The 21451-nt window shown below is 44.3% G+C and overlaps 2 protein-coding genes across 5 annotated transcripts in view; one reads left to right on the top strand and one right to left on the bottom strand.

The window, feature by feature from the left end:
• LOC139760141 (uncharacterized) overlaps positions 1-21451 on the top strand; it is a 95664-nt gene that overhangs the window by 13677 nt on the left and 60536 nt on the right. For 2 of the 3 annotated variants that reach the window (XM_071683033.1, XM_071683032.1), the window contains exon 4: positions 1-338. This exon is cut by the window's left edge and continues 969 nt beyond it. The exons of the other annotated variant lie outside the window; for it this stretch is intronic. The gene's annotated coding sequence lies outside the window, so the exon portion shown is untranslated. Of the gene's footprint in view, positions 339-21451 lie in introns of those variants that run through there. 3 annotated transcript variants of the gene reach the window in all.
• Positions 9322-20726, bottom strand: LOC139760140 (uncharacterized). Of its 2 annotated transcripts, none has more exons than XM_071683030.1 (4): positions 20232-20726; positions 14663-18357; positions 12500-12630; positions 9322-10117 (listed from the first exon to the last, which is right to left on the bottom strand). In XM_071683030.1, exons 1-4 carry the CDS (start codon positions 20311-20313, stop codon positions 9985-9987), a joined length of 4041 nt encoding a protein of 1346 aa, XP_071539131.1. In that variant the 5' UTR covers positions 20314-20726; the 3' UTR covers positions 9322-9984. The 2 variants fall into 2 exon arrangements, with proteins under 2 accessions (XP_071539131.1, XP_071539132.1); XM_071683031.1 differs by having other exon boundaries at positions 14663-18354.

Here is a 21451-nt window from a genome sequence, read left to right as displayed (position 1 = left end):
TCATACCCAGGAGATTGTCGTCAGCTGAGTAGCACAGATTGTTTGAATATTGCAATTATTTTGGGAAATCCTCCGTGTTTTGAGAAGTACTGGATATTTTACGGGGTCGCTCGTTACTCCACCTTCTCCCGTATATTGATCGCAAGGATTCTTCCCTCCTGTAACAGCTAGCTAAAGTAGTACTTAGCATATTTCGTTCCCAGAATCTGCCATGGAGGTGTCCAGTCTCTGTACACGATGCTGTCCCTTTTACTGAAGTCATTTTAAAACGAATTTTTTATTTGTATATATTTCCTTTTTTTTTGAAAGCAACTGTTGGTTAGTAAAAGTTGATTCTTTTTTTTTTTAAGTTCCTTTCAAAATGAAGTCACTGATCATCCATCTGCCTCCTTACAGATTAAGCTAAGCTCTTATACGACCTCTGCCATGTTGGCATAAATCTCTCAGCCAGAATGATAATGAATAGTAATGATAATAATAATGAAAATATGATGATAGGCTGCCACTGATCATATTAATGTTGCTGTGGTTGTCCTCCAAAAGCCACATCTTGGCCTTATGTTCCTCCTCCTCCAAATCGGGGGCAAAACTTTGTTCTTGAGGTGGAATGAGGTATCATTGGCCGACGAATAAGGCATAGTCTTTGTCACTGACTGACAGTTATATAAGGATCACCTTTTTAGACACCATTAACAATAATTTAGGTTCACCACAGAAGATTGCCGACTCTCGAACAAAATTGCTAGACAATTTATTAGTCACCTACAACTCGGAAAAAATTGCCATGCAAGATCTATATTGTATTCTAATTATTGTATCAGCCCAAAAAAATATATATGAATATACATAGTAACCGCTGCATCAGATATTCGTTTGAAAGCGCGTGTTCTGTCCACGTTTCATGCCTTTGAATTGGTCCGCTATTTCCCTCATGTCTTCCTTTTCTTTACTGCAATTTTGGGGTCCTGGCTCATCCACTATACCACGTCAGTGATTTTGGTGAATAAAGCCACCAAAGACTTTTGCTATCTTTTAGAGAGGGGAACAAAACGCTCATGTCCTCCACCTCCGAAGTTTATATATATATATATATATATATATATATCTCATACAAACCTCCAACAGCCAGGATCGAACCCGGGACCCCTGTGCAACAGGCGAGAGCGCTACCGCAAGGCTATGATCGCCTCTAATAGGGAAATGACTTCGAATACTCTGTACTCGAATACCCTTCGTCTCACGTTGGTTAGGAATGGGGTCTACACCGGTCATTTCCCATCGGGTTCATACAGCCAGCAGATTGCATTTTACCGAACCTAACTGTCCAACGCGGAGGTATATGAAAACGAACAAAGGGCATATGAACGCGCACCTTCATAGACCATACAAACCTCCAACAGCCAGGAACGTACCCGGGAAATGACCGGTGTAGACCCCGTTGCTCACCAACGTGAGACGAAGGGTGTTCGAGTACATAGTATTCGAATAGTTATTTCCTTATCAGGGGCGATCATAGCCTAGCGGTAGCGCTCCCGCCTGTTACACAGGGGTCCCGGGTTCGATCTTCGCTGTTGGAGGTTTGTATGTGCTATGAAGGTGTGCGTTCATATGTACTTCGTGTGTGTGTGTGTATATATATATATATATATATATGTATATATATTTATTAAAAGACTGAAAAATATTGAATAAGAGAAACCTTGCATTAGATCAAACCCAAGATGTAGTCCAATCCTGTATAATTCAATGTGGAGTGAAGTGGTCACTCCTGTTGTCATATGAAGCCGCTATGAATACTGGAACGATGGTGTTTGCATGGGATCCCCTTTCGATAAAAAAACATACGATTGAAAATTGTCAGTTCAATAATATAATTGGTTTAGCATTTATTTTTTTTTCTTATACTTCAAGAGAAAGTATATCTTACGAGAAGTTTTAAGAGATAAACATTTTTTTTTTTATAAGAGTGTTAGCTGTGGTGGCAGGATTCGGAGTTTGTTTACTTACTGTGAACGTGTGTGTGACATTCGCCTCTCCTGCCGTATTTAACGAAAGGAAATACTAGTTATACTCTTAAGGTACGTTCTGGTGATAGTACACAACTTATACAATACTGTGAGTGTGTAATTTAGACACATTTTAATGGAGAGAGAGGAAAAGTTCATTTATCGGGTCACCCATGTGTCTTGTGCAGACTACGGCTTTTGCATTGAGCTGTTTACTTGGAATATTATACGCATTTTATTGATGATGGGATTAGATTTGAGCTTAGGCCGAAGTGAAAGATACCTCTTCCCAATAAGATTAGATTTTTCTTTGTCTGATCCCTCTCTTTAAGTTTATTAATACACAAATAAGCTATAGATAAGCACATGCAAGAGGCGTTCCTTTTGAAATAGCTTGATATCCTTTTATCATATCTTAGGTAACCCCTTTAGAGTCCTAGAGATTGACTTTTTTTGCTTCCGTGTCTTCATTAATCATTAGACGCATCTTTGCTTGCCTCACCCTCACAGTTAATCATTAGACGCATCTTGTTCTAATCTAGCTTCACCGTATTCCGCTATCGAGCAGACTTTAGTCTTCAGCCATTTTTTACACCTATCTGCTCTTCAGTTCCCAGTTTCTTTGTGCATTAAAAAAAAAATTCTTGCAAAATTATTTTTCATTCCGGTAACTGTTTGTTATGATCACTTACCCATCTTGTTTCCGTGTTTTATGTGTTTTACATCATATATCCTTTTCCAACTGTTCATATTTAATTCCTTCATTCTGCTTTCCCAATTCCCTTCCTTCTCTACCATTTTAACCTTGTCAGTCTTGCCTTCCCTTTTTTTCCTTCCGTCTCTCGTGCTCTATCCTTCGTATCCCTCCCCAGGTTCCTTGAAGGAAAGTAGGCAATGTACCCAAGTACACATATATGTAGGCATGTATAAACTTAGATACGCAGGAAGAATACACAGATACATGAATACACACAAATAGGGACCTCCGTGGTGTAGTGGCTAGTGTTACTGACAGTCATGCATGCACGGGCCGCTTGGGATCAAATCCGCACAGGTTCGAATTCAGGTCATGACAGCTGGTCCTCATTCCACCCAGCTCTTCATCTTCCCTTAGGGGCCGGTCGATTGAATAGGTACCTGGCATTGGCTTGTGTGTGTGTGTGTGTGCATACATACATAGGAGTAAAGACGGTACATATATACAAGGTTAAGAAGACGAGGCAACACGAGTGTAAATCTCTTTCCCCTTAAAACTTAGAGTAATCAGAGACCGATCACATACACACACACACACACACACACACACACACACACACACGTACGTACACATAAATATACACACCTCGTCTAGCCCTTGATAAAGACGTGTCAGTGTCGCTCTCGGGCCGTGCGCAAGTTAACAAGAATTCTCTTCCCCCAACTCCCCCACCTTGACAATTGGATTATATATGACTGGACCCACCATCCAAACAAAGAGTGTCTGACGCCAATAGATTTGATTTTGAAAGAGTTATTCCTATTAGATACCTTTACCAGTGAACTAGTCACCCAGTAATTTGGCGAGTCTATCGAGTGGTCTTATGTCGGAGCTGCGGTCGCCTCATCGTAAACATGACACTAACATATTTTGGGGCCTTTCGACCGTTGAAGTTGTGACCCAGCGACTTGAAAGCAATTTTCTAGAGGGTTAGAGGGGCGATCGCCTCGTATAACACCATGAAACTGATATACCGGCACCAAGCCTGACCTTCATGACCGACGTCTGTCACCACAATAACCTTGTGCCAACCAGTGTTCATGTAGATGCTAGAATTCTATATCTAGTACTGTTAAAGTCATCAACAATCCATGAACAAGTGTGTATAGCCAAGCAAGCAAATAGTTTAGTTTTCCCGTAGATATGTGTATGTCAACTACTTCATTACGCTTGACGCAACCAACTAAAAAGATATACAACTTGATATTCACTTTTGAATACTTGTCAACACAGTATTACTGCAGTTCAACAAGTTTGTAAGGTTACATCACTTAATGATCAACACAATACTGCATTTCAGCCAATATGTAACTTTATATCACGTACGTAATATTCGATTAATGACCGCTATATTCATAAAGTATAAAGCATAAAATTTGCTCTGTTAAACCTCCTGTACTATGGAGATAGACTTCAATCATTTGTTTATCCAAAGCAGGTTAAGTATCCAGCCTTACCTTGAACTTAAGCTCTTTCGTGATTAAGTAGGAACTGTTATGAGCCACCAGTTATGTAATTCCTCACCTGTGTCTTTTCAACCGAGCGACTTCCTGATTTCAATATGTTATGCAATATTTATTCATTTCAGTTTACACATACATGTACACTAGAAACACGGGACACTTAAATGATCATTGAACCTCATATATTTACATGTAGACGCCACACACACGCATGTGAATGGGCTTTGGTGGAAGATATAATGCGTACCAAATCTCTTGGACTTCTTTGACATAGTAACCAACATCTTGACAAAGACAGACAAGTTGCTGGATGATTTTTTTTTTCTTCTGATGCAGGGGTTAGGGAGGTATTGGGGGACCAGAATTCCTATGATATCACAATACAAAACTAGTCAGACAAATGAGGTAGAAAACGAGGTTGCCAGAAAGAGGAAATGTCTTTTAACAGATCGGAGGCTGATATAAGGGGAGAACTGATAGATTGGAGGCCGACAGAAATTAGAAACTTATTAACAGATCGAAAGTTACATACATAATTGGGAGGTTAAGTTCACCCTTCATAGCAGCTTCCTCGGGATGAGCAAAAGTAGCAATTGTTGATGTAAAAAAAGGGATGTAAATTTTCATATATATTTCAGAAATAGATCAGCATACACAGTTTTATGGAAGGATATTAGAGTATAACAGAGAGCCAGATCATTATGTTCTCAACACAACAGTGTTTGATGGTAGAAATAGTGGCATCATCTTTATGTTGGCCTTGGGCAACGCTGCACTTAATTATGAATATCCAAAAGTATCTTGTCATTATTGTTAAGAATTCATACGTTGATGACATTTTTGCAGTTAGTTCCAAATCTGTCAAAAGCTAGCAGTATGATCCAAACATCTGAGCATGTCTTTAGATTTGGGAGTTTCCAAATGAAACAGTAAACAATGTCAGGCAAGCATCAAACATCTGAGTATGAATCAAAATAGTAATTTGATAGAGACAGGTTGTGTGACTTGCATTCCAAAGTTACAAGATCCTGGTCTGTGTTATGAAGGGCAAGAGGACATGTTTTAGTCTCTAGGTCCACCCATCGCCTTATGTTGTTGTTGCCAGTAAGAATACAAACTTATTGTACCTAATGCTTATGTTGTGTGTGTGGGGGGGAAGTATATTAGATATATTATTTCCAAAATGGTATTGGGTTGTATATTATTGTTCTTCGGCTCAGATGTTTCACAGTCAGTGATTCATATGGATTAGCAGATATTAATGTTTTATACAATATTTGCATTTGATCTCGACATTGTTTAGTTTGATATGAATTACAAGATGGTAATAATGCTGGGTGGGATATATTTTACTCATGTATCTCTGTGTGATCTTGACTTTTGGTAGCTGCGACAAAGAATGGAAACTTAGCAACTGGAGATGGCATTGTGCGAGTTTTATAATTATATTCACAAGCAATTAGCTATTCATTTATGTAAGTCACTGGATGAATTTTGATATTTTCGTTTAATTTGTTTGATCAATTGAGTGGATCAGTTAAACTATATTACCAGGCAAGACTGAGGTTTGATTTGATTTTACTGCTTTACTCGTTGCTACCTTGATATCATACATTAATGGATCACATGATGTGGTACATGCTAATGATGACTTATTCAGATGTTCTTAGGAAACGTTATAACGTCCAGTCTCAATAAGACTTAGTTTTCCTCCTCTTATTTTCTTGATTTCTTGACCTGTGTTGGGTCCCCTCATTCCAGTGGTTGTTACTGTTAGACTTGGTGGATTTTTTTTTTTTTTTTATAAGACGGTAGTGTCTGTATTTGTGTAGAAGGACTAGTGATCAGAAATGTTGATGTTAGATATAACACTACAGGCCTTTAGAATAATATGATAGTTATAAAAGAAAAAAAATTACCTTGTAAGGAAAACCTTTTGTTTTGATTCTCTGCCCTTTCGATTTTTCCATTTGCTTGTGGCATTTCCTCTGCTCTTTCTCGTCTCAAACCAAAGAGTATAGAGCTTTCTACTCTTTGTCTCACACTCTGATACCCAATCATACCAACCCTTCTGAACTGTCGCGCCCACTCTTGCCCAACTTTCTCTTGTCAGTCCCATTTTGCCAACCGTACCGAAGTGTCCAACCCGCTGAGCTAACGCTGCCGGAGTGATCACTTCTTTGCTTACCTCTCTCTGTTGTCCCCATACATTTCTGCAATAAAGCTCATGTCATGTCATCACATCCATATGAAACATCTTCATAGACTTCCCTCTTAACACTCAAATTCTCGGACATCATTCACGTGTAACTGCTCAACGTGTTGTCCCGTATTTCAGCCACATTCGAAAGACATTTAAGTAGCAGTTCACTCCATCAAGTACATGTTTCTGTTAGGTCTTTCCTCATCCCTCTTTAGAATTTAGCTTCTAGTCATGCATACGGGCCTAATATAGGATGTGGACAGCGTGCGGAATATGCAGTTTGTATCCATTATGTACCCCAGAGATGAAGCTTTGGCGAAATGTTTGGTACCGTGTCCCTTTTTTTTTTTTAACACATTCCTGCAGCTTATTTCTTGCTTGATAATACTGATTATATTCATATCGTGCTTTTCTTCCGATGTGTCTCCTTATTTTGCATTTATTGGGTTTGAATTTCATCAGCCATATATTAAACTACAGCTGGGTATTGTATACTTGTATACTGTATACATGAATATACTCTTGATTCTTCAACTGTCGATGGTACAGCCTCGCCAAGATTACTTCACTTGCAGTGTGACCTTTAAGCAGGCGGAGCCTGGTAACAACTGTGTTTGTTTGTGTGTTTGTACAATGAACAATGGCATTTTCTGCCAAATGCAAGTCCATACTTTGCTGCAAGAAAGAACAGCAGTGAGGAGTCATCGGTTAAAGCTAAACTAGAGGAAAGATGTCTGAAGTTGGTAAAGCATATTATTGCTTATAGCAATCAAGGTAAACCTGTAAAGTGAATGTGTAATTTGTGTTTCCCTGTCGAAGGTAAACTTGAGGGAAACTTTCCTGGAACTGAGTACGGAAAGCTAGAACTATATATGTATATATATAGTGAATGTTTATCCCTGGTCAGGATAACCTAAACTACCCTGAAGCTGTGTAAATGGCCAAGGTCAGTTAGAGTGCAACTACCCTGGAATAGCACACAGCTAAAGCTATATGGTAAATGTGTATCCCTGGTCCAGGTCAGCCAGAGTGAAGCTATCCCAACGTTGATTATATACAGCTTAGACTCTGCCTAACTGACCTAGCATGGATCGATCACCTGCTGTGTTTATGTCTAATGCATAATTGTGTATACGGGCCAATTATGATAACCCTTTAATAACTTTATGAGGCATGTCTCTACATATATTTATGATTGGTATAAGTGACCGGTCCTGTTATCAGTGTTCTGTGCACAACTGATTTTCTTCATTATTAGGTAAATCTCTGAGAGTTGAGTATTGTTGTGACTTTAGCATATGGACCTGTGTCTGTAACGTTTTAGGGTGCACATTAGACCATGACTTATGATCCCTGGCTGCTAGTCTGGTGTGTCTTACTCTTTTTTTTTAACGCCCTTTCATCATAGATGAGCAAAGATTTATATTTATAAGCTCAGGTCTGTTTTATCCACCGGTTCACAACCATCATGTATGATATCACAATTAAGCAGAGATCGAGGATTATTTATATAATATTCATAAGAGGCAGGGGAGTAGTCAAGCTTATCTTTCAACCTCATTTTGTTGGCCAGACAACGTTTTGAGTTTATTTGATTGCACCAAGGATTTAATTTCAGCATTCATGCTAGGCCACTACACACTCCCCCCCCCAGGCTCTGCGCAAACACCCTTCCATACCCACATGGCCAATATATATGTATGTCCTTTGTCTCGGGACGTAACTGCTTTGGCATGACAAGTCTCTCACCCCTAAAGATAAGACCATCATAAGACAATTCATCTCTCAGGTCAAAATATGGTGTGACAACTCCAAGCGGTTGAGATTTCTTATCAGGCCAACCATGTTGAATAACACTTTTCAGAGTATGCAATGTGTTGTCCCTATTAGCCTCTTGCCTAACTTAAAGTCTATCCTATCACCAGCCATTGTTAGAAGAGTAATAGCATAAATTTTTTTCAAACTCCTCATCGGAGTCCCCATTTTGAACTGGTAAGTAAGCTCTCCTTAATGTGTCAGCAGTGAATATTTGGTGGCCCTTCATGTATCTTACTTCAGTGTCATATTGCAAGGTGCTCTTATGAGCATTGCTTGAAGATTTGTTCAAAGGCTTCGGCACAATGCTTTCAAGCAGCTTGTGTCTGTATACACAATTACTGGCCTACCATACGTAAACTAGTGCCAATTTTCTACATTCTTTACAGTGTTAGTAAGCATCTCTTTATGATATTGTTACACCCGGAGAGTGTGTGAGAGCACTTCTGTAGACCCCGTGCTCTTTCCTCGACATCTTTCCATACCTCTCTTGCGCTCTGGCAGCCCAGAAATGGATGGTTTCGCAAATTTTTCATCGCCTTTATGAACTCTAGACAGTCTTCCTCTTACATTCACTGCAGTGGCATATATATGTATTTTAAGTTAAAAGATCAGGTAGTTAAGTATCCATTATGAAAGGTGTGGTTTAATTTGTATGTCTAGTTTTGATCTCGTTGGGCCGTCTTGTACAGTTCACTTCTCATGGATATAGACGTTATTTGCACATTGCTGCTTGTGTTTCGTTGTCATGTAAACACATCAGCGTTATGTACCGGCTGCCAAGGAGGTCCAGAGCATGTATTCATTCAGCCGTCCCATGGGAGGCCCACGGCATGTATTTATACACCCATGCCAGGGAGGGTCCACTCCATGTTTTTATACATCCATGCTGGGGAGGTCCACAGCATGTATTTATACACCCATGCACACCTATGCTGGGGAGGTCCACTACATGTATTTATACACTCATGCTGGGGAGGTCCACAGCATGTATTTATACACCCATGCTGGGGAGGTCCTCGGCATGTATTTATAACATGTATGAAAGTATATATATCTAATAAGTCAGAAAAAAAATTTTTACGGATTTGAATTTGTAATGTTAAATGTTCAAAAGGAATCCCGAGAACGCTACAACACCACATGTAAATTATGAATCCAAAAAATAATTACAGATATTTTGATTTGTTTTGAAGTGATTGAGCATTGCAGTTTTCTAATTGCTATACACTGAAGGTATGTGAGAAAGGGCATTTTTCAGTTGATCACTTGTGAAGACTTGCTTACACTTAGAGTCGAATGGTTCTGTTCTCGTAATAGAATTAGTTACTGTAAAGGCTTGAAGTCTGTCCACCTTTGGTTCCATTGGTGTTTGAGTGGGTCTTCAGCAGCCAGCCTTGTGTAGTCAGCAGTTCATGGTGGCTTGTTAATCTGCCATTGCTGCAGTACATATATGGAGACCCCAGCAGCTATAATATATAAGGACCGCCTTCCAGATGTTACCGGAGATACGGAAATCTTTTGTTTCAGTTATGTTCACGGAGGATCAAGTTAGGTTTGTCTTTCTGTTGCTGTGGTACGTCCAGAACCTGAACAACTGGGTATTGGAAAGTATTATTTAGTTTAAGACAGATTTGAAAGCATCGTCCAGAACACTAAAAAAAAAAAAAAAAAAAGGGATTCATGAGACGAGATGATCCTGCCAGGTTCGGGTCTCTTCCTCCCAGCTAAGGTCCCGCCTCACGTCTCGCTCTCTCTGAAGGTGGATAGAGGCAGGTAAGGGCCACTGCCATTCACCTCCCGGCTGAGGGGGGCCTCCTCTTCCTGGTGACGGACATGGGCTTTGTTGATGTCGAAGTAGCGGTGATTTTTCCTGCAATACTCAACCACGTTAGATTTGTTATACTATTGGTCTCTTTACACACACTCTCTCTCTCTCTCTCTCTCTCTCTCTCTCTCTCTCTCTCTCTCTCTCTCTCTCTCTCTCCTCAGAGAAAAAGTAGAATGGTAAATGGAAAACGGGATGAATAAGAGACTGATAGAAAAAAATTAGATTTGCACAAGTTGTAAAAGATATGGATAAGGGAGTAGGAAAGAGTGTGGCCAAATGTTTCGTCTGTGACACGAGAGTAAGGAGAGTAATGGGAAGTGAAGATCACGAACACATTTCAAGATACACGGACACAACAAATAAACAGTTGAGAACTTAATTGGTATTTGAAGAGATTTAGGCAAACAGGTCACCTGGATACTCAAAATGTTACATCAGCTAATGCCTACATTCAGAGGTCCTACACGTAGAGACATTCTTATGTAAACTTTAAAGATTTCAGAATTTTTTAAGTGAAACACCACACACACACACACACACACACACACACACACACACACACACACACACACACACCTTTTTCATTCCTGGCTCTACCCATCCCACAGGAAACAGCATCGCTACTCCCTGCTTCAGCGAGGTAGCGCCAGGAAAACAGACAAAAAGGCCACATTCGTTCACACTCTGTCTCTAGCTGTCATGTGTAATGCACCGAAACCATAACTCCCAATCCACATCCAGGGCCCACGGATCTTTCCATGGTTTACCCCAGACGCTTCACATGCCCTGGTTCAGTCCATTTACAGCATGTCGATCCTGGTATACCACATCATTCCAATTCACTCTATTCCTTGCATGCATCTCACCCTCCTGTATGTTCAGGCTCTGATTGCTCAAAATCACTCCATCCCTCCACCTCCAGTATGTGATGGATGGTTCACATACAATGTATGTGATGGATGGCTCACATACAAGGTATGTTATGGATGGTTCACATGCAATGTATGTGATGCATGGCTCACATACAAGGTATGTGATGGATGGCTCACATGCAATGTATGTGATGGATGCTCACAATGTATGTGATGGTTGCTCAAATACAAGGTATGTGATGAATAGCTCACATACCAAGGTATGTCATGGATGGGTCATGTTCAAGGTTTACGAAGAGTTTGTCCAAGCTGTCAGCTGAGTGTAAGAGATATACTGTGAGTAGCAAGAAATACCACATATGGGATTTGATAAGCAAGAAGATCAAGCCCTCCATGCAAAACTGTTTTGATAATAGCAATGAAATAACGCAGACGTATTTTTGCCTTCGTTTTGCGCACCAGACAGCCAATGAAGAAACTGACATTGATCCGTCTGTGACTGTCAGACCATCTGTTCCAGCGTCCAAACAACGTCCAGCAATCCACATAACCATACATTATGGCCTGCGGCACGTCAATTCGTGGTGTTGGCAACACTCATTTTTCACCGAGAATTTTAAGAAAAATCTTGAGGTTTCTTTCCTCTGGAATATTGTCTTGCATAGATAATGAACAAGATGTATCTTGCAACCCTAGTCAAAGTGGAAGTGGAAAATTATGAGGACAATCATAAGATAGATCTTCCAACCCTAGTGAGAGTGGTACATACACTGCTCTTACTTCCACAAAGTTTGCATAGTCTGGGATTTTCTCCTTTTTTTTTTCCTCCCCTGCTTTGGATACTCTCGTTTTTCGCCTTATGTATTGAATTGGGTTCGTTTATGTGGTGAATGTGTCTTTGGTCGTATCTTGTCCTTCCAGGCTTTCAGTTTTAGATCATTCGTATATGAAAGGATAAGATTTTTTCCTTTACTGTGTATCTTGTCCTTCAAGGCTTTCAGTTTTTAGATCATTCGTATATGAAAGAATTAGATTTTTTTTCTCTTTACTGTCTTAGTAGTGGACACCAATATGGGACACCAATATGGAGTTCACTGTATTAGTATCTCAGAACAGCCATAGTATTACGTACTCAACAACGTAAGTGTCATTCCTTACGGACCAAAAAATAACACAGACAGTGATAGATTTTCAAGACCTTACGTCGTCTCGTGTACTAACTAGTCTTTAAATGACCAATGAAACTGGCATATCTCACAACAAGGCAACAACCTTTCTAAGTGTCACAGTAGGAGGGACCGTTCAGAAAAAAAAAAAGAGGGTCCGTGCCAGGGTGAGATTTAGGGAACACCTAAAGACAACGTCCCAGGTGAAATGCGCTGATCCGAGAAGCTGAAGTTGCCACGCTTCAGAGAGACAGTCGCCACGCCTGAAACTCACGTTAAGAACACGATTATTCAGACCAGCGTTTCCTGCCGTTGATGTAGGGTTAGGTTAACACATATAGGTGAAGATTTGTATCTTATACTTAGCGTCAAGATAGTGTACTTACTTCCCTTTGGTGATCCAGAAAATCCGTGAACGCGCACAGGGACGGACATGCATGACGCAGATGGTGACCACCACACACACGAGTAGCACGGCCAGTATGCTCACACTTATTGTTGCCGCCAACATTTTTATCTGTGGGTGACAACACACACGCGTTTATATATATATATATATATATATATATATATATATATATATATATATATATATATATATATATATATATATATATATATATATATATATATCTTTCTTTCAAACTATTCGCCATTTCCCGCATTAGCGAGGTAGCGTTAAGAACAGAGGACTGGGCCTTTGAGGGAATATCTTCTCCTGGCCCAATTCTCTGTTCCTTCTGTTCCACATGCCCTGGTTCAGTCCATTGACAGCACGTCGACCCCGGTATCCCACATCGTTCCAATTCACTCTATTCCTTACACGCCTTTCACCCTCCTGCATGTTCAGACCCCGATCACTCAAAATCTTTTTTACTCCATCTTTCCACCTCCAATTTGGTCTCACACTTCTCCTCGTTCCCTCCACCTCTGACACATATATCCTCTTGGTCAGTTTTTCCTCACCTATTCTCTCCATGTGACCAAACCATTTCAATACATCCTCATCTGCTCTCTCAACCACACTCTTTTTATTACCACACATCTCTCTTACCATTTCATTACTTACTCGGTCAAACCACCTCACACCACATATTGTCCTCAAACATCTCATTTCCAGCACATCCACCCTCCTCCGCACAACTCTACCTATAGCCCACGCCTCGCAACCATATAACATTGTCGGAACCACTATTCCTTCTAAAATACCCATTTTTGCTCTCCGAGATGATGTTCTCGCCTTCCATACATTTTTCAGTGCTCCAAGAACTTTCGCCCCATCCCCCACCCTATGACTCACTTCAGCTTCCATGGTTTCATCTGCTGCCAAATCCGCTCCCAGATATCTAAAACACTTTACTTCCTCCAGTTTTTCTCCATTCAAACTTGCCTCCCAATTGACTTGTCCCTCAACCCTACTGCACCTAATAACCTCGCTCTTATTCACTTTACTCTCAGCTTTCTTCTTTCACAAACTTTACCAAACTCAGTCACCAGCTTCTGCATTCTCACCCGAATCAGCCACCAGCGCTGTATAATCAGCGAACAACAACTGACTCATTTCCCAAGCTCTCTCATCCACAACAGAATGCATACTTGCTCCTCTCTCCAAAACTCTTGCATTCACCTCCCTAACAACCCCATCCATAAACAAATTAAACCACACTGCTCCTCCCCAGTCTGTTGCTCTTTACATGCCTTCACCCTCTCAATCAATACCCTTTCATATAATTTCCCAGGAATACTCAACAAACTTATGCCTCTGTAGTTTGAACACTCACCTTTATCCCCTTTGCCTTTGTACAATGGCACTATGCATACATTCCGCCAATCCTCAGGCACTTCACCCTGATCCATACATACAGTGAATATCCTTACCAACCAATCAACAACATAGTCACCCCCTATTTTGATGATTTCTAGTGCAGTACCATCCACACTTACCGCCTTGCCGGATTTCATCTTCCCGATGTTTTCACTACCTCTTCTCTCTTAACCAAACCATTCTCCCTGACCCCTCTCACTTCGCACACCATCCCGACCAAAACACCCTATATCTGCCACACTTTCATCAAACACATTCAACAAACTTTCAAAATACTCATTCCATCTTTTCATTTCATCACTACCTGTTATTATTTCCCCACTTGCCCCCTTCACCGTTGTTCCCATTTGTTCTCTTGTCTAATTACGCACGTTATTTACCTCCTTCCAAAACATCTCTTTATTCTCCCTAAAGTTTAATGACACTATGTCACCCCAACTTTCATTTGCCCTCTTTTTCAACCCTTGCACATTTTTCTTGACCTCCTTCCTCTACCTTTTATACATTTCCCAGTCATTGCACTCCTATCTCATTCTTGTATCTCCCCTGATGATATGATCTTTACAAGAAAGTGCACTTGGGAACTCATCGTGTTTCATTTTCCTTGCGGTTTTATGCACACAAACTCACTCTCTCTCTCTCTCTCTCTCTCTCTCTCTCTCTCTCTCTCTCTCTCTCTCTCTCTCTCTCTCTCTCTCTCTCTCTCTCTCTCTCTCTCTCATACCTTTTTATGATTGATATCATCGTCAATGTCCTTGGTGCTGCGTTTAACGTCTTCAGCAACGTGGTCAGCTGTGTCCATAATCTGGTTTATGTCATCATCCGCGCCCCGGAGCACGACCTGGGGATCCTTCCAGCCCTCGGCCACCAGGTCATCTAAGGTGTAGGCTTCCTCCTCCAGCCGGAGGGCGTGGTCGTCGTCCGTGGCGCCGGCTGCCACCTCCTCTACCAGGCCCTGTATACTTCTCACCGTAACGTTGACTCGATCCCACCAGGTGCTGTTCCGTGGGACCGTCTCGTTCCCTGGGACGTGTGAGGGACCTTGTTTTCCAGTGGCACCTGACGCCTGAGAGTCGTCATGGTCATAGGTGTGTGTCGCTTGCCTCCTGGGTCGTGGTCCGGCCCCAGCCAGCCTCCTCCCTGGGCCGTCATCGCTCCATCCCGCCACTCCACCAACTTCCCCGCCTCCCGCTCCTCCTCTTAGCTCCTGGCGAAGTCTGGCCGTCGCTCGTCGTCGTCTCCTTCTGGTTTGGTTCCTCAAGTCGCCGTCTTCACCAAACTCCTCATCTTCGTCATCTTCATTGAATTTCTGGTCACCGCCCTCTCCCTCGCTGAGTGGTGTGTCATTGGTGGCAAATGATGGTTGGAAGGTGGTGTCAGTGGTGGCAAGTGATGGTTGGAAGGTGGTGTCATTGGTGGCAAGTGATGGTTGTAAGGTGTTGTCAGTGGTGGCAAGTGATGATTGGAAGGTGTTGTTAGTGGTGGCAAGTGATGGTTGGAAGCTGACGTTAGTAGTAGTAAGTGAAGGTTGTAAGGTGGTGTCAGTGGTGGCAGGTGATGGTTGGAAGCTGGTGTTAGTGGTGGCAAGTGATGGTTGGAAGCTGGTGTTAGTAGTGGCAAGTGATGGTTGGAAGTCATTGGTGGTAAGTGATGGTTGGAAGGTGGTGTTAAGGTTGTCACCGGTGTTACTGGTGTCAGTGTTGTCACCAGTGGCACTGGTGTCATTGTTGTCACCGGTGGTACTGGTGTCAGTGTTGTCACCGGTGACACTGTTGTCTGTGGTGGTACTGGTGTCAGTGTTGTCACCGGTGGCACTGGTGTCAGTGTTATCGATGGCACTGGTGTCAGCGTTGTTACCGGTAATACTGGCGTCATTGTCACCGGTAGTACTAGTGTCAGTGTTGTCACCGGTAGTACTGGTTTCAGTGTTGTCACCGGTGGGACTGGTGTCAGTGTTGTCACCGGTGGTACTGGCGTCGGTGTTGTCACCGGTGGCACTGGTGTCAGTGTAGTCACCGGTGGTACTGGTGTCACTGTTGTCACCGGTGGCACTGGTGTCAGTGCTGTCACCGATGGTACTGGCGTCGGTGTTGTCACCGGTGGCACTGGTGTCAGTGTAGTCACCGGTGGTACTGGTGTCAGTGTTGTCACCGGTGGCACTGGTGTCAGTGTTGTCACCGGTGGTACTGGTGTCAGTGTTGTCACCGGTGACAATGGTGTCAGTGTTGTCACCGGTGGCACTGGTGTCAGAAGCTGATTCTCTTAGAGCAGGAATGGTTCTTCCTGTGGCTACGGTAGGTTGTGTACTGGATGATAGTATGGTCTTGGTGGATGATGGTATGGTCTTGGTGGATGATGGTATGGCGGTGTTGGATGCTGGTGTGGTGGTGGGGGATGCTGGTGTGTCGGTGTTGGATGCTGGTGTGGCTGTGTTGGATGCCTCTGCATTGATGGTGGATGATGGAGTGTTGGTGGTGGATACTGGTGTGGTGGTGGTGGATGATGGTGTAGCGGTGCTGGATGCTGGTGTGCTGGTGATGGATGATGCTGTGGTGGTGATCGATGCTGGTGTGATCTTGGTGGATGATGGAGTGTTGGTGGTGGATGGTGGTGTGGTGGTGTTGGATGATGGTGTGGTGGTGTTGGATGATGGTGTGGTGGTCTTGGATGATGGTGTGGTGATATTGAATGCTTCTGCAGTGTTGGTGGATGATGGAGTGTTGGTGTTGGATGGTGGTGTGGTGGTGGTGGATGATGGTGTGATGGTGTTAGATGCTTCTGCACTGGTGGTGGATGATGTTGTGGTGGTATTGGATTCTGGTGTGCTGGTGGTGGATGATGGTGTGGTGGTGTTGGATGCTGGTGTTGTGGTGTTGGATGCTGGTGTGATGGTGGTGGATGATGGTGTGGTGATGGTGTTGGATGATGGTATGGTGGTGTTGGTGTTGGATGATGGTATGGTGGTGTTGGTGTTATATGATGGTATGATGGTGGTGGATGAGGGTGTGGTGGAGTTGGATGATGGTGTGGCGGTGTTGGATGATGGTGTGATGGTGGTGGATGATGGTGTTGCGATTATGGATGATGGTGTGGTGTTGGTGGATGGTGTGGTGGTGTTGGGTGATGGTGTGGTGGTGGCGGATGCTGGTGTGGCGTTGGATGATGGTGTGGTGGTGGTGGATGCTGGTGTGATGGTGGTGGATGATGGTATGGTGGTGGTGGATGATGGCGTGTTGGTGTTGGATGATGGTGTGGCGGTGTTGGATGATGGCGTGGTGGTGTTGGATGATGGTGTGGCGGTGTTGGATGCTGGTGTGATGGTGGTGGATGATGGTGTGGTGATGGTGGATGATGATGTGGCGGTGTTGGATGCTGGTGTGATGGTGGTGGATGATGGTGTGATGATGTTGGTGTTGGATGATGATATGGTGATGTTGGTGGATGCTGGTATGATGGTGGTGGATGATGGTGTGGTGATGTTTGTGTTGGATGATGGTATGATGGTGGTGGATGATGGTGTGGTGATGTTGGTGTTGGATGATGATATGGTGTTGTTGGTGGATGATGGTGTGGTGTTGGTGGATGCTGGTATGATGGTGATGGATGATGGTGTGGTGATGTTTGTGTTGGATGATGGTACGGTGGTGTTGGTGGATGATGGTGTGGTGATGTTTGTGTTGGATGATGGTATGGTGGTGTTGGTGGATGATGGTATGGTGGTGTTGGTGGATGATGGCATGGTGGTGTTGGTGGATGATGGTATGGTAGTGTTGGTGGATGATGGTATGGTGATGTTTGTGTTGGATGATGGTATGGTGGTGTTGGTGGATGATGGTATGGTGGTGTTGGTGGATGATGGTATGGTGGTGTTGGTGGATGATGGTATGGTAGTGTTGGTGGATGATGGTATGGTGGTGTTGGTGGATGATGGTGTGGTGGTGTTGGTGGATGATGGTATGGTGGTGTTGGTGGATGATGGTGTGGTAGTGTTGGTGGGTGATGGTATGGTAGTGTTGGTGGATGATGGTATGGTAGTGTTGGTGGGTGATGGTATGGTAGTGTTGGTGGATGATGGTGTGGTGGTGGTGGTGTTGGATGCTTGTGTGGTGGTAGATGATTCCGGTGCGGAGGTCGTGTTGGTTGGAGGCCTCACTGTGGTCGTTGTCGTGTTCGCTTCCGTGGCAGCGACAGTGTTGGTCGTCATCACCACACTAGTGCCGAGGTTGGTATTCCACGACCCCAACGTGGAGGAGAGCTCAGACGACCCCGTTGCTGACGAAGTCGTGCTCGTACTGGCCGTGGTGGTGGAGGTGGTCCTGGAGGCGAGGGTGTGGACGAGGGAGGTCAGGTCAGCCAGGGAGGAGGCTGTGTGGTGGAGGGCGCGGCTGACCTTCTGTAAGGTCAGCAGGTCCTCGGCTGCTGTGGAGAAATAAGGTCAAGTTAGGTCAGTTATGACGGAGGAAAGGCTGCTGCCTCATGGTAGACACAGGGAGGCCATTATAACTACTTCAGGTTGGAGATAAAGTTATGTCTTTCTTCATTGTTGACAAGGGCGGAGGGCAGTTTAAGACATGAACAGTTTGTTGGAGGGTGGTGTTGGAGGTTTCCTGGGAGTGTGGTGTTGGAGAGTTCCTGGGATTGTAGTGTTAAAAGAGTCCCTGGAGTGAAGTGTTGGAGGTTCCAAGGAGTGTAGCGTTGGAGGATCCTGGGAGACTCCTGGTGGGGTGTGGTGTTGGAGTGGGAGTGTTCCTGCAGAAATCTATTCTACCACGCACCTCTCCCTGCTCCACCACACCTCATGTCAACAGCCTGGTCACCGGGGAGACATTTACACTCGACTCTCTCTTACGTCAGGCTCACCACCTCCTCCTGCATCGCTCACTCCTGCGCCAGTGCTGCATGGGTCGTCTCCAACACGCCATCAACAACACCATCAGGCCATCCTCCACGCCATCCACCACGCCATCAACCACACCATCCACCGCGCCATCCACCACGCCATCAGTAGCATCCGCTATGCCACCATCTACTGTGCTGTCAACCGTCCCATCCACCACGCCATCAACCACACCATCTACCACACCATCCACCACGCCATCCACCACGCCATCAACAGCATCCGCTATGCTACCGTCTACTATGCTATCAACCGTCCCATTCACCACGCCATCATCCACACCATCAACCATATCATCAGCAACACTCCCAACCAAACCCTTTACCAATCAGTCAGCCATGCCATTGAAGGCGCCATCATCAGCATGCATTGCATCATATCATGCCGAACGCCACGCCATCAACCGTACCCGTCAACCCACCGTGCGCCAAGCCAGCAACCACACATGTATACCATACAGGAAGCCATCATCCACACCGTCTACAATACCATCAACCACAGCATCTACCATGCCGACAATCACGCCATCCTCTGTGCTATCAACCACGCCATCTGTCATGCCTTCAACCACACGATCAACCATACCATCAATAATACCATCCACTACGCCATCATCCATACCATCCAACATTCCATCTACCACACAGTCCTACATGCCCATCAACCACACCATTCTCCACGCCATGCACCATACAAACCAGGATACTATCAATTTAGTTCCATCAAGTAATTAACCATACCTTTCAATACGCCATCAACCAGACTATCAACCATGCTATGTGTCACGCTATCAACCATACCAGCCACTATGTTATCAATCATACCATCAACCATGCCATTAAACCACCTTATACGAGACTGGTGGCCACATAACACGAGGTTGGCACCCACCTAACTCAAGACTGGGGACCCACCTGACACGAGACTGGCTCCCACCTGACACGAGGTTGGCAGCCACATGACACGAGGTTAGCAGCCACCTGACACGAGACTGGCTCCCACCTGACACGAGGTTGGCAGCCACATGACACGAGATTAGCAGCCACCTGACACGAGATTAGCAGCCACCTGACACGAGACTGGCACCCACCTGACACGAGACTGGCACCCACCTGACACGAGACTGGCTCCCACCTGACACGAGGTTGGCAGCCACATGACACGAGATTAGCAGCCACATGACACGAGATTAGCAGCCACCTGACACGAGACTGGCACCCACCTGACACGAGACTGGCACCCACCTGACACGAGACTGGCTCCCACCTGACACGAGGTTGGCAGCCTCATGACACTAGATTGGCACCCACCTGACACGAGGTTGGTAGCCACATGACGAGGTTGGCAGCCTCATGACACTAGATTAGCAGCCACCTGACACGAGACTGGCACCCACCTGACACGAAGTTGGCATCGTGCCATCCCCCAAGCTGCAGCAGCAGCAATGTTGCCATCCACGTCACTGACCCAGGCAACATCCTTCGGGATGTAAATAGACACTTCCAGCTGACCCAGAGCAAGTGTTGCCACAGTATTCCCTCCTGACGAAGATACAAAGAGAATACAACAATGATCACTTGCTGTGTTCGTGAGTCTCAACTTTATCACTTATTCCTTTATCCTTTTCTTCATAGTTTTTTTCCTCTTCACACAAGCACTGTAGTTTCCTCTGAGCAACTGTTGGTTGTTTACAAGCTGGTCTGGAAGGTCGCCGCTGCCGTGGAGCCAAACGCTCGACTGAAGCGATGCTTTACCCCCACATTGGTGGACACTCGATCAGTACATCCGGAGAGCACTTGAGTCCTCACACGAACTGGTGAAGCACCGCTGCCAGGGAGGGTCTGGTGCAGGAGTCCCCCACCCTCGTCACCAGCTATCTGCCGGAGATAGGTAGTCCCCAGCCCCCACGGGAGTGCCATGAGCTGGTAGAATACCTGCCCGGAAAGGTTGATTGGTATTTGGGTTGTAGGCCTTTCGACTGCTAGGGTCACTAAGACAGTTAAAGGTAAATGATGACCATCCGTTTGAAAATCATGAAATTCTTCTTCAGGTGTTCATGCACAAGCACACCCTCTCAGTTTTTCTTTGACACTGGGTGGAGGATCGGATGAAGGAACGGCCATGCAGGGGTGAGGTATGGGAAGTAGATGGCCGCGCACGAGTAAGGTAGTTGAGGGAAGGGAGGGTATTGCATGTGGTAAAGGTCGTGGGAGGCGAGTGTTGTAGGCGGTGGGGTAGTGAGATAACGGTGGAAGTCTTTGTCTGTATTTTGTTCGTTCGTGATAATGATAACGATGATGATGATGATGATAATAATAATAATAATAATAATAATAATAATATAATAATAATAATAATAATGATAATAATAATAATGATAATGATAATAATGATTATTCCCTGGGGATAGGGGAGAAAGAATACTTCCCACGTATTCCCTGCGTGTCCTAGAAGGCGACTAAAAGGGAAGGGGGCGGGGGGCTGGAAATCCTCCCCTCTCTTTTTTTTTTTATTTTTCAAAGGAAGGAACAGAGAAGGGGGCTGGATGAGGATGTTTCCTCAGAGGCCCAGTCCTCTGTTCTTAACGCTACCTCGCTGACGCGGGAAATGGCGAAT

This window comes from Panulirus ornatus, chromosome 35 (genome assembly GCF_036320965.1).
Source record: "Panulirus ornatus isolate Po-2019 chromosome 35, ASM3632096v1, whole genome shotgun sequence".
NCBI classification, from domain to species: Eukaryota; Metazoa; Arthropoda; class Malacostraca; order Decapoda; family Palinuridae; genus Panulirus; species Panulirus ornatus.
Note: the sequence above shows the minus strand (reverse complement) of the source record. Positions and strands in the feature narration are given on the sequence as shown.